General features: G+C 59.2%; 2 protein-coding genes across 2 annotated transcripts in view; both read left to right on the top strand.

The window, feature by feature from the left end:
* LTBP3 (latent transforming growth factor beta binding protein 3) overlaps positions 1–2,820 on the top strand; it is a 15,547-nt gene extending 12,727 nt beyond the window's left edge. The window contains 5 exon segments of the mRNA XM_034775384.1: positions 600–740; positions 1,140–1,301; positions 1,644–1,724; positions 1,975–2,106; positions 2,389–2,820. Of these exon segments, the coding sequence (XP_034631275.1) occupies positions 600–740; positions 1,140–1,301; positions 1,644–1,724; positions 1,975–2,106; positions 2,389–2,543 (671 nt within the window). The 3' untranslated portion in view covers positions 2,544–2,820.
* A 734-nt stretch (positions 2,821–3,554) lies between these two features.
* On the top strand, positions 3,555–12,255 carry MEN1 (menin 1). The gene is made up of 10 exons (XM_034775386.1): positions 3,555–3,679; positions 4,049–4,499; positions 4,831–5,039; positions 6,767–6,895; positions 7,221–7,261; positions 8,252–8,339; positions 8,733–8,869; positions 9,197–9,335; positions 9,880–10,050; positions 10,551–12,255. The coding sequence occupies exons 2-10, from the start codon at positions 4,058–4,060 to the stop codon at positions 10,995–10,997; spliced, it is 1,803 nt and encodes a 600-aa protein (XP_034631277.1). The 5' UTR covers positions 3,555–3,679; positions 4,049–4,057; the 3' UTR covers positions 10,998–12,255.
* The last annotated feature ends 479 nt before the right edge of the window (positions 12,256–12,734 follow it).

The raw sequence follows: 12,734 nt of genomic DNA, 5'->3' as shown, positions 1-12,734 counted from the left end.
CCCCCCCCCCCAGGACCTCTGCCCCCATTCAACCCGTTCCCCCCCCGACCAACCCGACCCCATCCACACCCCTGCCCCTGACCACCACCCTGAACTCTCCTGTCCTCTATCCAACCTCCCCCCCGTCCCCCCACTGTGCCCCCTTACCATGCTGCTGGCAGCTCTACAGCTGGGCCACCACGCAGCACCAAGCACCGGGTCATGCCAGCCTCTGAAGCTGTGCTGCCCCAGGAGCTCACAGCCCTGCCACCCAGAGTATTGCACCAGCGGCGGAGCGAGCAAGCTGAGGCTGTGGGGGAGGGGAAACAGCGAGGGGGAGGGACTGGGGGCTAGCCTCCGGAGGCAGGAGCTCAGGGGCCGGGCAGGACAATCCCGCGGGCCATAGTTTGCTCACCTCTGCATTAGAGGTGATTCCTGCTGGCCCCTGATGCCATGGTGACCTCATCAGGCGCAGTGTTACCATGTTGACCCTGGCTGGCCCCTGATGCCATAGTGACCCTTGTCAGTTTGGTGGTGCCATGGCTATCCTTGCTAGTCCCCAATGCCATGGCAACCCTGTCAAGCCCCTGATGCCCTGTGACCGTATCCTGGTCCTGCAGATGTGGATGAGTGCCGGGACCCCGGGGCCTGCCGGCACGGGCGTTGCATCAACACGCTGGGCTCCTTCTACTGTGAGTGCAGCCTGCCCTGGATGCTGGATCCCAGTGGCAAGGAATGCCAGCTCCCCGACATGCAGGCAGGTGAGGGGCACGCAGGGCTGAGTGCTACTGCACGGGCCCAGGAGAGTGGGGGTGCTTGGGATTGTGAACCTGACTCTGTGAGCGAGCAGGGGAGCGAGTGTGAATGAGTGAGTGTGAGCGTGTCACTGAGTGTGAGCAGGAGTGACTGTGTGTCCCTGATTGTGAGCCGGGGTGAGTGTGAGCACGTCACTGATTGTGACCATGGTGGTTACGAAGATTGTGAGTGTGTCCCTGTAGTTGCCGGTGCCCGTGTGTGGGTGTGCCCCTACTTGGGTGTGCAGTGAGTGTGGTGGTGTGCACAAGGGCCCGTCCAGCATGCCAGGCCCTGTGGGAGTGTCTCCTGCGGGTGCTGGCTGGGACAGTGCTGTGGGCTCCCCTCCTCTCTCTCTTCCCTGGCAGACCGGGCAGCTGATCGGCGCGACATCTGCTGGCAGCACCGGGGGGAGGACAGCATGTGTGCCTCCCCACTCAATGGCTACCACCTGACCTATGAGGAGTGCTGCTGCCGCTACGGCAAAGGCTGGGGCTTCCAGTGCCGCGCGTGCCCCCCCCGCAGCCCAGGTAGCACGCATGCCCAGTCTGCCCTCTGGGGCTGTTGGCTTCAGTCCTGGGGTGGGGGCTCTGGCTGACTCAGGGGATGGGGAGTGGGGTGTGGGGCCTTTCTCCTCTGGGGGCTCTGGCTGGCTCAAGGAGATGGGGAGTAGGATATGGGGCCTTTCTCCTCTGGAGATTGCGGTCTCCTGTCTGGCCCCACAGTGGGGGGACTGGTGGCTCAGAGGGGCGGGGAGTGGGGTACAGGGTCTTTCCACTCTGGGGGCTCTGGCTCTAGTTGCACTGGGCAGGATCTGATGGGATGTGATTCACTGCTATGTGTCCCAGGCTGGTTGTTGTGGTTCCTTGCAGGGCAGCAGTGTCAGCCATCTCAGAGCGAGAGCAACTCCTTCTGGGACCTCAGCCCCTTGTTCCTGGGCAAATCCCGCAAAGGTTAGTGATCCTTCTATACACTGCCCCCATGTCCATCCCAGAGGTGGCTGCATCTCATTGCAGGCCAAGGGGTTCCTGTATGAACAGCCACCTGCGCCCCACCCAAGAGTCAGCTGCATCTCTGTGCCAGACAAGGGATCACTCTTCCACATGTCCCTTCCCTCAGTTTCAGCTGCATGGGAATGGGCTCCCTGCCATTCCCATGGTTTCATCTGTGTCCCCCCAACCTTTGTACCCCACCCCCTCTCAGAGGATGACACCTCAGAGGAGGATTCAGATGAATGTCACTGCCTGAACGGCCGCTGCATCCGGACCTACCACGGTGCAGTTTGCGAGTGCCCTGCTGGCTTCCAGCTAGACGCCACCCGCATCCGCTGTCTGGGTAAGAGTGCCAAGCCCCGTGAATTACATGCACTGCAAAGGGATGTGCTCTCCACACCACCAGGGCTCCTGAGTACTGTCCTGGGACGGGAGTCTGGTCTAGTGGATTAGAGCAGAGGTGGGGTTGGGAGCCAGGACTCCTGGGTTCTCTTCCTTTCACAAACAGTGCTGCTAGCTGTCTCTCGGTGCCTGGTCTATTGGGAGATGCAGGTTGAAGACCCATACTCACGCTCCAGACCACAGCCACTCCATTAACCCTTTCCCTCCCTCTCTCCACCCACAGACATTGACGAGTGCCGGGAGCTGAACCAGCGAGGCCTGCTGTGCAAGAACGAGCGCTGCATCAATACCAATGGCTCGTACCGCTGTGCCTGCAAGCCAGGCTTTGTCCGATCCCGCCACCATGGGGGCATGTGCATCCCCCAGCGTCGCCGATAGCCCTGTCATCCACCGGGGGCGCTGCCAGCTGACACAAGAGAGACACTCTGTCGCTAAGGGTTCACATCCTGTTTGGGGGGAACGTAATATTTTTTAATTGCTAAAAATGGGGCATTTTATTGGGTTTTCCTCCATCTGCAAGATTTTTTTATTAGCATTATCTTAGGGCTGCATTTGCACTCGTTTCTGTAGGAACCAGGTATACAAAAGCCAACAACCCTGTAAATAATGAGAAGGAAGCTAATTAATTAATTAAATTGCGGGAGTGGATCCTGGGCTAGGTGTTTTGTGTGCTGTGCTGTCTGCATTGGTGCGGGAGGGCAGACTCTATAGCTGCTGCCCCCCAACAGTGGGTGCTGTGACAAGGGAGGCAGGGCAGCCTGCATCCTTGCAACCCCACCCAACTCAGCCCTCCGAATGGCCCCCCGTGGAAAGCCTGGGCACAGCTCTGACATCATGCAGTACACCCGTGATGTCATCAGCCACACTCCCCTAGACTGTAACTCCTGCCTTACAAGGCTGGCTCCGGCACTGTTGCGGGGAAGCTCACAGCGCCACGGTCAGCTGTTGGGCCAGGACTGCAGTCGATGATGACATTAAAATTCCCACTCTGACTTGGACAGCTCAAATGGCCTCAAGGTTTAAAAAAAGTAAAGGCCCAGACTGGCGCTGGGTGTGGACAGCCCTGCAACGCCTCCGGCTGGAGTAGGCCATGCGACTACTGTGCCCGTAATTCCTTGAAGAACTACAAGTTTCAATGCACTGCCAGAAAAACTACAGCTCGCAGCATGCACCACGGCAGGTGGGCCCTCCCCCTCGGGCGCCAAACTTCATTTCCCAGGAGGTCGTGGGCAGTCAGTTAACGGGACCACCTCTCCCAGCATGCCGTGGGGCACACTGGCGTCCCTACCCAGGCATCAGACTACATTTCCCATAAGGCACCGGGGTTAATTATAAGCTATAACTCCCAGCATGCCTGGGAGACATGGTGTGATTGGCTGGCCAGGCGGACTACAATTCCCATCGTGCCCTGCGGAACTGCGGCTCCCATGGTGCCTTGCGGGCCTAGCATGGCTGCTGCTGTACCTGTGCTGGGGGAGTGAAGCTGGAGGGGGGCGGAGGGGCTGCTGCCTCTGGTAAAGGGGGCCGGGGGGAGGGGGAGCGTCGTGGAGGGAGGGGGACCAGAGAGCAAGTGTGAAAAATAGGGACACTTTCTTTTCGGGTGGGGAGGGATAGTTGTCTGTGTAAGACAAAGCCCCTAATGGCTGGTCACCCTCGATGGGGGGCGAGGGTCCCTTTCAGTGGGTGGCGGGGCGGAGAGAGAGACAGAGATGGGGGTCCCCTTCAGTGGGGGTGAGAGACAGGGGTGGGGGTCCCCTTCAGGGGACAGGTGGAGAGAGAGGCAGACACACAGCTCCTGACTCCCAGGTCTGGCTGTCTGACCTGGCTCTGGGAAGGCCCTGGCCCTCTCCTCAGCCACACCTGATGCTTTCTTCTCTCCCCAGCTGCCCGCCATGGGGCTGAAGCCATGGCAGAAGGCCCTGTTCCCGCTGCGCTCGGTGGAGGACGTGGTGCGGTTATTCATGGCCGAGCTGCAGCAGGAGCAGCCCGATCTGGTGCTGCTGTCGCTGGTGCTGGGTTTTGTGGAGCATTTCCTGGCTGTGAACCGCGTCATACCCACCAACGTGCCGGGCATCAGCTTTGAGCCACGCCCGGGACCTGAGCCTGACAGCCTCACCTACTTCCCTGTGGCTGAGCTGTCCATCGTGGCCGCGCTGTACGCCCGCTTCACCGCCCAGATCCGTGGTGCTGTCGACCTGTCCCTCTACCCCCGGCCCGAGGGCTTCTCCTCCCGCGAGCTGGTCAAGAAGGTGTCGGACGTCATCTGGAACAGCCTCAGCCGCTCCTACTTCAAAGACCGGGCCCACATCCAGTCTCTCTTCAGCTTCATCACAGGTAGGGGGCCCACTAGCATGGGGGTGGGAACAGTACCGCCCTGGCTCAGTGTGGGGCGCTGCACTGGGGCAGCCCGAAAATACTCAGCTATGCTTTTCCTCTTGCCTGCTCCTTTGCAGCACAGCACCCCCTAGTGATGGCTCATTGGAGTTGGGACTGACTGAAAGCAGAGCACCCCCGACTGAGCTCCACCCTGCTCTTTGCAGCATAGCACCCCCTAGCACCACACTGGTGCAGGGGTCAGCACTGACTGCAAGGGGAGAGCGCCCCCAATGAGCCCCATGCTGCTCCCTGCAGCATAGCACCCCCTAGTGCCATGTGTTCCTTGCAGGCACTAAGCTGGACAGCTCAGGGGTGGCCTTTGCTGTGGTGGGGGCCTGCCAGGTGCTGGGGTTGCCGGATGTGCACCTGGCGCTCTCGGAGGACCATGCCTGGGTGGTGTTTGGCCGGGACGGTGAGCAGACGGCTGAGGTGACCTGGCACGGCAAAGGCAATGAGGACCGGCGCGGGCAGACCGTGAATGCTGGCGTGGCTGAGCGGGTAAGTGCGGGGAGGCCATTAGCTTTGAGGGGTTGCAGTGAGACGTAGCTGCAGAAGGTGGTGCAGTGAGGGGAGGGAATGGGGCTTGGGGTCTGTGCAGGGCTGGGGCTGTCTGCTTGTATCAGAAAGCTGCCGTGCAAGACCCCCTGGGCTTTAACCTTAGTAGATGGTGCAATTGGTAACTAATAACTGATCCACATTAATTGCTGTCAGTAAGGTATCTCCCAGACTGAGATCAGGGCTCCATCCATGAGGCCAGCTGCTGCTCAGACCATGGGCAAGATCTGGGGGGTTCTGTCACATTCTGGGGCGCAATGCAGACCAGTGAGGGGTGTGTCACCACCTGCCCTGGGTGCTGCGCAATGTTTTGCTGCTGTAGCTCCCACCTGGGCTTCCCACAAACAGCATAGCAGCATGCAGGTCCCACCCTGAGTGTCTGTGGATAGCCGCAGTCCTGGTCCAGCAGCTCTGACCCCAGCAGCCTGTCAGCAAACATCAGCCATTCTCTGGCTTCCAGCAGCCTTAGTTACCACCCGCAGGGCAACTCCAGCTCCTGCTCCCGAATTTTTTGCACTGTCCAGTCCATCCCTGGGTGGGTCAGATATTAGAGGTCAGTATGCAGCAGTTTGCTATTTTAACCCGAGTTACCCAGACGGCTCAGTTGAAACACAGCACAGGATTGGACTTGATTTAAAAAGAATAAAACCAGTTGAATTACAGAGAGAATGTGAGTGAGAACAAGTATGTGGTGTAAAGTCAGAAACCGTTACAAGGGAAATCCCGATAAAGCGCATTCTAGTAACTAAACGCAACAAACTGGACTTGGCATGTGCTCCCAGCAACAGGACAGCCCCAGTTTTCTGGTCAGAACCCCGCACAAAGGCTGGTTCCTTTGTCTTCTCAGGTGTGAGAGAGAGAGAGACAGACAGCCCCTCCCCCCAAGTGTGTTTGCCCCTCATTTTCCTAGTCTGTCCCCTTTGACATGCACTGTCCTGAGGTTACCCCTAGATCAAGTTCCTTCCTGCGGTGAGGATGGAGCCATGGGGTCTTGTGATAGAAGTGGTTCCATGCTGTTTGCTAAAATGCAGAGTGCTCTGTTCCTTCCCCAAAGAGCGGCCACTTGGCTGGTGTTTGCCAGTTAACTCTGGGGACACCTGGCTAGAAGTGCCAGCTTGTCCTTTGAGGAACAGTCCCTTCCGCCCCTCTGCCTTGTCTGGTAAACACATTTCGGTCATAATGTCTGCTTACGTTTGTTACTCTCCATATAGGGCTGCTCCACACATCCCACCAGGATATTACTGAGCAGGGAGTTGTTACTTTTCAAATCATACCTCACAGGACATATTTGATACAAATATTACAGTGGTGTGCAGGGTGTGAATACAGTGGTGCATTCAGTCACTGGCCCCCATCAGACCAAGTGCCACTGAGACCCTGGCTGAGATCAGCTCCCCCCGCATCGGACCAGGTGCTGCTTAAACCCCAGCTGAGATCGGGGCAGGGGCTGCATGAGGACAGGGGCTGCTCAGACCCAGTGAGAGACGGTCCCTGCCCTGAAGAGCTCACACTCAGAACAGAGGCATCAAGAGGGGAAGGGACTTGCCCAACATCAGAGGCAGAGCTGGGGATAGAACCCAGGAGTCCTGGCTCCTAGCCCCACCCCCCTGCTCTGGGCTCAGGGGTAGCCTGGCCCAGCTCCCTCACTCACTTGCCGCTGTCCCCCACAGAGCTGGCTGTACCTGAAGGGCTCGTACCTGCGCTGTGACCGGCACATGGAGGTGGCCTTCATGGTGTGCGCCATCAACCCCTCCATCGACCTGCACACTGACAGCCTGGAGCTGCTGCAGCTGCAGCAGGTGGGACATGCCCTCTCTCCATGTGTGCGCGTCCAGGCCCCTTCCCCCTGGGCACACCCCCATGCCTGCCCTATCCACAGGCCCATCTACTCACTCCCTCCCCGCACGGCCCCCTCTAAGGTTGTTCTAGTCTCCTCTACCCCACATCCCTCCAGTGCTGCGCGCACCCCACACCCTTCCATGTTCATCCAACCATTTGTCCCTCCGCCATGCACGCCCCTCCCTTCCATCGAGATCTTATCTACAGGGGACATGGGTCTCATCCCCTACCCCCACCCTCCATGGCTCGGTGTCCTCAATAACCCACCCTCCCCTTTCCTTGCAGCGGCTCCTGTGGGTTCTCTACGACATGGGGCACCTGGAGAGGTCAGTACAGCTGGGCTTTTGAAACCACAGCTCAGGGAGGGAGGTCTAGTGGTTGCGGGGGGGGGGAGGCTGGGAGCCAGGAATCCTGAGTTCTATCCCAGTTCTGGGGGGCAGTGGGGGGCACCCCTTGGACTTGAGCTATCACCTCTGATCATTAGTTTCTCCATCTGCAGGGTGGGGATCGTTAGGCGTGGCAGACGCAAGTTTTTATTTTGTATAGTTTTGACAGCTAACATTGATGTTTATTTGTAAGCGTTTTTCCTGTTTGTATTGATTTTAAATGTTCAGCTCTGGGGGACGTTCTCAGGGTCAGCCCGTTGTTTAGTGATGGGAGCGGTTGAGATGGCAAAAGTTTGCAGCTTTGTAATCAGTAGCACAAACTGTCCCCGTCCCCTGTCCAAGTATGCCAAGGAGATGTCCTGCAGCCGGCCGCCTTGGCGCGCTCTGCTGACTTTGCCTGGCTGTAAACGTTGGTTTTTAGCGACTGAAGTGTATTTTCACTGGTTTGTGCGTGGTGGAATCCCTCCCAGCCTAGGGCTGGTGACCCCGGCCTCCCTTCGTAAAGTACGTAGAGCTCCAGGGCTGGGAAGCGCTGGCTGGGACCTAGGCAGGGTTGGTGGGGATGGAGATGTTCTCTAGCAGAGCCCAGCTCTGGGCCAGGTCGGCTCTTCTCCTCCTGCCTGTGGGGCTGGCCCGTGAGCATGTTCCGCTGGGATGTGTGTGCCAAGTAGTCGCAGTGCAGAGCACGCGGTGCAACAGGGGAGGGCATTGGCAGGAGCCAGTGGGTGGGTCTTACCCAGCACCCCTTGAAATCAATAGGTCTTTTACCATCTGCTGCATTGGGGTGCCCCGCCCCCAAGTGCCAGGCATTGCAGTGCTGCCCCAGTGCCACCTGTTGGGGGCAGAAGTCAGGATACAGGGTCCCTCCCCCCCATTCCAGCTGCTTGTCTCCCCAAGTTAACACCCCTGTCTGCTCTGCTGCCCGGGCAGGTACCCGATGGCGCTGGGCAACCTGGCTGACCTGGAGGAGCTGGAGCCGACACCAGGCAGACCAGACCCCCTCTCCATCTACCATAAGGTGAAGGGGTACAAGCTGGGATTGCAGGGGTGGTGGGTCGGGACTGAGGGACACTGGCAGAGCTGGGGGGAGCCCAGAGCTGGGATCACAGGGGACTGTGGTTCGGGACTGAGGGGCACCGGCAGAGCTGGGGGGAGCCCAGGGCTGGGATCGCAGGGGACTGTGGGTCGGGCTCAGGGGCACTGGCAGAACTGGGGGAGCCCAGGGCTGGGATCGCAGAGGACTGTGGGTCGGGACTGAGGGGCACCGGCAGAGCTAGGGGAAGCCCAGGGCGGGGATTGCAGGGGGTTTGTGGTTGGGATGTAATTTGTAAAACATAAATGTTCCTGAGTAGTTTGGTGAGAACGTCCTTTTATTCTGTGTCTTCTTCTGCCCCAACCCCTCCTCCCCCAGGGCATCAGCTCAGCCAGGAAGTACTACAACAATGAGCACATCTACCCCTACATGTACCTGGCTGGCTACCACTGTCGCAACAAGAATGTCAAGGAGGCGCTGGAGGCCTGGGCTGATACAGCCACTGTCATCCAGGAGTGAGTGCCCCAGGAGCCTGCCCTATGGCCCCAAACCTTTCCCTTCATTAGGGCCTGGCTGGCCACCAGCCCATGGAACTGCTTGCCTAAAAAGGAGACTGGAGTGATTCATGTCTGGAAGGACATGGTGCCTCTCTCCTCTCGGGGGCGCTGGCTCTGATCTGGCCCCAGGCCTGGGGATTGGCTGGCAGCGGGGGAATGGGACACAGGAGCTGGCCCCAGGCCTAGGGGCTGGATGGCAGTGGAGAATGGGACATAGGGCCTCTCCCCTCTATGGGGTGCTGGCCCCAGCTGCTCACTGCCTCCCTTGTTCCTGTCCTCCCCCAGCTATAACTACTGCCGTGAGGATGAGGAGATTTATAAGGAATTCTTCGATGTGGCCAATGACGTGGTTCCCAACCTGCTCAAGGAGGTGGCCAACCTGGCAGAGCCACTGGAGGAGAAAGGTGCTGGGGAGAGAGGAGAGGTGAGAGGGGTACTGAGTTGGATGGACCTCTGGGATGGGGGGGGGTGATAGAGGGACACCAGGCTGGAGGGGCTCTGGGGCTGATCTGTGGGGGTGGGGGGACGACACCAGGCAGGAGGGGGCATGGGGCTGATTTGTGGGGACAACGACACTAGGCTGGAGGGGCTCTTCAGCCCTTGGCACGTTGAGCCCCTGGGAGGCACTCACCCAGGGGTCGGCAACCTTTCAGAAGTGGTGTGCCGAGTCTTCATTTATTCACTCTAATGTAAGGTTTTGCGTGCCAGTGATACATTTTAACGTTTTTAGAAGGTCTTTTTCTATAAGTCTGTAATATATAACAAAACTATTGTTGTATGTAAAGTAAATAAGGTTTTTAAAATGTTTAAGAAACTTCATTTAAAATTAAATTAAAATGCAGAGCCCCCCGGACCGGTGGCCAGGACCTGGGCAGTGTGAGTGCCACTGAAAATCAGCTTGCGTGCTGCCCTTGGCACGCGTGCCATAGGTTGCCTACCCCTGCACTAACCCCTCTCTTCCCGTTCAGGGGTCCCCGGTGCAGGCTGGGGGCTCGGCCTTGCAGGACCCTGAGTGCTTCGCCCACCTGCTGCGCTTCTATGATGGCATCTGCAAGTGGGAGGAGGGCAGCCCCACACCTGTGCTGCACGTGGGCTGGGCCACCTTCTTGGTGCAGTCGCTGGGACGCTTTGATGGGCAGGTGAGGGGGGACCCTGGCAGGGGTGCGTCTGGGAAGAAGCGTGTGTTGAGTGGTGAATCGTCTGAGCTGGGGGGCTCAAGTGGTATTGGGGGGCATGGGGATTGTTGTGCTGAGTTTGGGGGACTTGGAGGGTCCCTGCTGGATTTGGGGACTCAGGGCTGGAGTTTTGGGGGACAAGGGGATCAGTGCTGGGGGGCTCAGGGCTGGGGTTTGAGCATGTAGGGGCTGGGGGTCCCTACTGGATTTGGGGGCTTAGGGCTGGAGCTCTGGGGGATGGGGTTCAAGATTGGGGGGCTCAGGGCTGGGGTTTGAGTGTGTGGGGGCTGGGGGTCCCTGCTGGATTTGGGGGTTCAGGACGAGTTGTCAGCAGGGCAGGGGGGTTAGGGTTGGGCTTTGGAGGGTCCCCGCTGGATTTGGGGGCTGGTGCTCTGGGGGGGGCTTGGGGGTTTGGCAGTGGCTGTGGGATGCTGGCCCCTCCCCTGACTCCCTCCCTCCCCCAGGTGCGCCAGAAGGTGACAATCGTGGCGCGGGAGGCGGAGGCCAATGAAGACGATGAGCAGGGCAGCGAGGACCCCCGCGAGGGGCGCCGGCGTGGACCCCGCCGCGAGTCTAAGCCTGAGGAGCCCCCCCTGCCCAAGAAGGCCTCCGAGCGCCGGCGCCCCAGCTCGGGCCAGCGGCCAGACAAGCCCCCTGCGGCAGAGAAGGAGGAGGGGGGGGCCCCCGCCCCGGGGGTCCCCCCTGTCCCTCCCCCCGAGGGGCCTGTCCTCACCTTCCAGAGCGAGAAGATGAAGGGCATGAAGGAGCTGCTGGTGGCCGCCAAGATCAACTCGAGCGCCATCAAGCTGCAGCTCACGGCCCAGTCCCAGGTGCAGATGAAGAAGCAGAAGGTGTCAGCCCCAAGAGACTATACCCTGGCCTTCCTCAAGCGCCCCCGCAAATCCCTCTGACCCCCATGGGGGAGGCCGGGGTGCAGTGCTGCCCCCTGCCAAGCTCTGCCAGGCTCAGCTTCACGGGGCGAGGAATTGTTGCCTTTAAATAGGGCATGGGGAAGCGCCCTGCCCCCGTCTCTCCCAGGTGCAGGGGCTGCCTCACCCCTGCTATAGCTTTCCTGGGCTCCCCATGGTGTGAGGGAGGGGGCTCTGTGGGTTTGATGCTGGGGCAGGGGGGAGCTCTAATATTACTCCCCCTCCAAGACAGGAGCTGACATGGCCTGAGCCCTCCTGAGCTCTGGGGTTCAGGGGTGATGAGTTCTGTGTGTTCTCCATGTATCTGGGAGAGTTGCAGGAATTGAGTGGAGGTTCTCTCTACCTTGCACTCCTTCTGCTGAGGAGATATGGCCCCCTCCCCTCTGATACACACTGGGGTACTTCTGGGTGAGGTGTCTCCAAAATACAGACCCACCTGAGCCAGCCCGTGCACTGCCCATGGGCCGGGCTTGTGCCCACACCCTCTAGAGGAGAAGGAAGCCGCATCCCATTCTGTGCCCCCAAGCCAGCCATGGCGGGAGGGGAGCTCTTTCTCTTTAGGCTGGGGGTGGGTGGGTTAGCAGCTGACTTTGATCTTTCCAGAGTCCAGCTGCTGTGTCCTGAGCTTCCAAGGCATCTTCCAGCCCTGCACAAAGCCCCGGGTAGAGCCACAGCTGTTCAGCGTGGAGGATGCGGGGCTTTGTACCTCTTCCCCCACCCCCCCGGAGTTTGTAATGTAAACTTCTTCCTCCCCCATCATGCTCCCTCCCCCCCCATCTCATCCCTCTAGGTGGTCATGCCCCCCCTTCTGTTCTCAACTGAGGCCTTTCCCTTGAAAGCACTGGACCTGCTGTAGGGGGTAGGGGCAGATAGCAGGGGTTGCTGGGGGGAATCTGAGCATGCCACCGGCACGAGAATAATGGGGTGTGACCAACCACTGGGAACGCAGTGGGCTTTCTGTGGGGCTGTGATGGGTCCCGCTAAACAAGCCCCAGCAGGGCCATAGTATTCATAGTGGGCACTGCCTTCCCCGTGCAGCTCAGGCAGAGAGCTCCTGAGGCTGTGCTAAGTGGGGAAGACCACGGACTTCTAAGCAGCATGTCCTGCTGGACCCCACTGTCTCCCTCTAGTGGCTGACATGGGGTTTGCATTGAAGGGCCATGGGGGGCAGAGCTGGGGTGGGGGCAGGCAGGGCTTTGTACAGTTAGAAGGGGGGTGGATGGTGCTGGGGTGGGACAGCTTTGGCAAAACTGTGATAAACAGCCTGAGGGTTCCCAGAAAAGGGGGGGGGGGAATTCGTCTACCTAATGTGTATTTTTTTTAGTAGCATGAAGGGTTAATAAAAAAGTTGGTTTTAAAATAGTCTGTCCCTTGTGGCTGGTTTGTTTCTTGCAGGAGCTGGCTGGGGGGAGCTCCCAGCTACTCCAGTCCTGGCCTCTCCCAGCAGGGGGCGCTGTAGGGAGTAGGATAGAGGCCCCCTGCAATACACTCCCCTCCTTCCTCCCTGGCCTCAGTCCCCTGCCAATCTCTCAGCCCTCAAGCCCAGACAAGCTAGTTTTCCTGCTGCCTTTGCTCAGGGCTTGGCTGTGCGTGGCCTGTGTCCATGGGCGCCAGGTTTGTATAATTTTTGGTGGTGCCCAGAATGGGTCTCATAGACTTTAAGGTCAGAAGGGACCATTATGATCATCTGGTCTGACCCCCTGCATGCTGCAGGCCGCA

The sequence above is a fragment of the Trachemys scripta genome, chromosome 7 (assembly GCF_013100865.1).
Source record: "Trachemys scripta elegans isolate TJP31775 chromosome 7, CAS_Tse_1.0, whole genome shotgun sequence".
In the NCBI taxonomy this organism is placed as follows: Eukaryota; Metazoa; Chordata; order Testudines; family Emydidae; genus Trachemys; species Trachemys scripta.
Note: the sequence above shows the minus strand (reverse complement) of the source record. Positions and strands in the feature narration are given on the sequence as shown.

Excerpts from the sequence above, each read along its gene's own strand:
- MEN1 (XM_034775386.1), top strand. The coding sequence starts at position 4,058 with ATGGGGCTGAAGCCATGGCAGAAGGCCCTGTTCCCGCTGCGCTCGGTG. Across the intron at positions 8,870-9,196 it reads ACAGCCACTGTCATCCAGGA|CTATAACTACTGCCGTGAGG; the intron begins GTGAGTGCCCCA and ends GTCCTCCCCCAG. Across the intron at positions 9,336-9,879 it reads GTGCTGGGGAGAGAGGAGAG|GGGTCCCCGGTGCAGGCTGG; the intron begins GTGAGAGGGGTA and ends CTTCCCGTTCAG.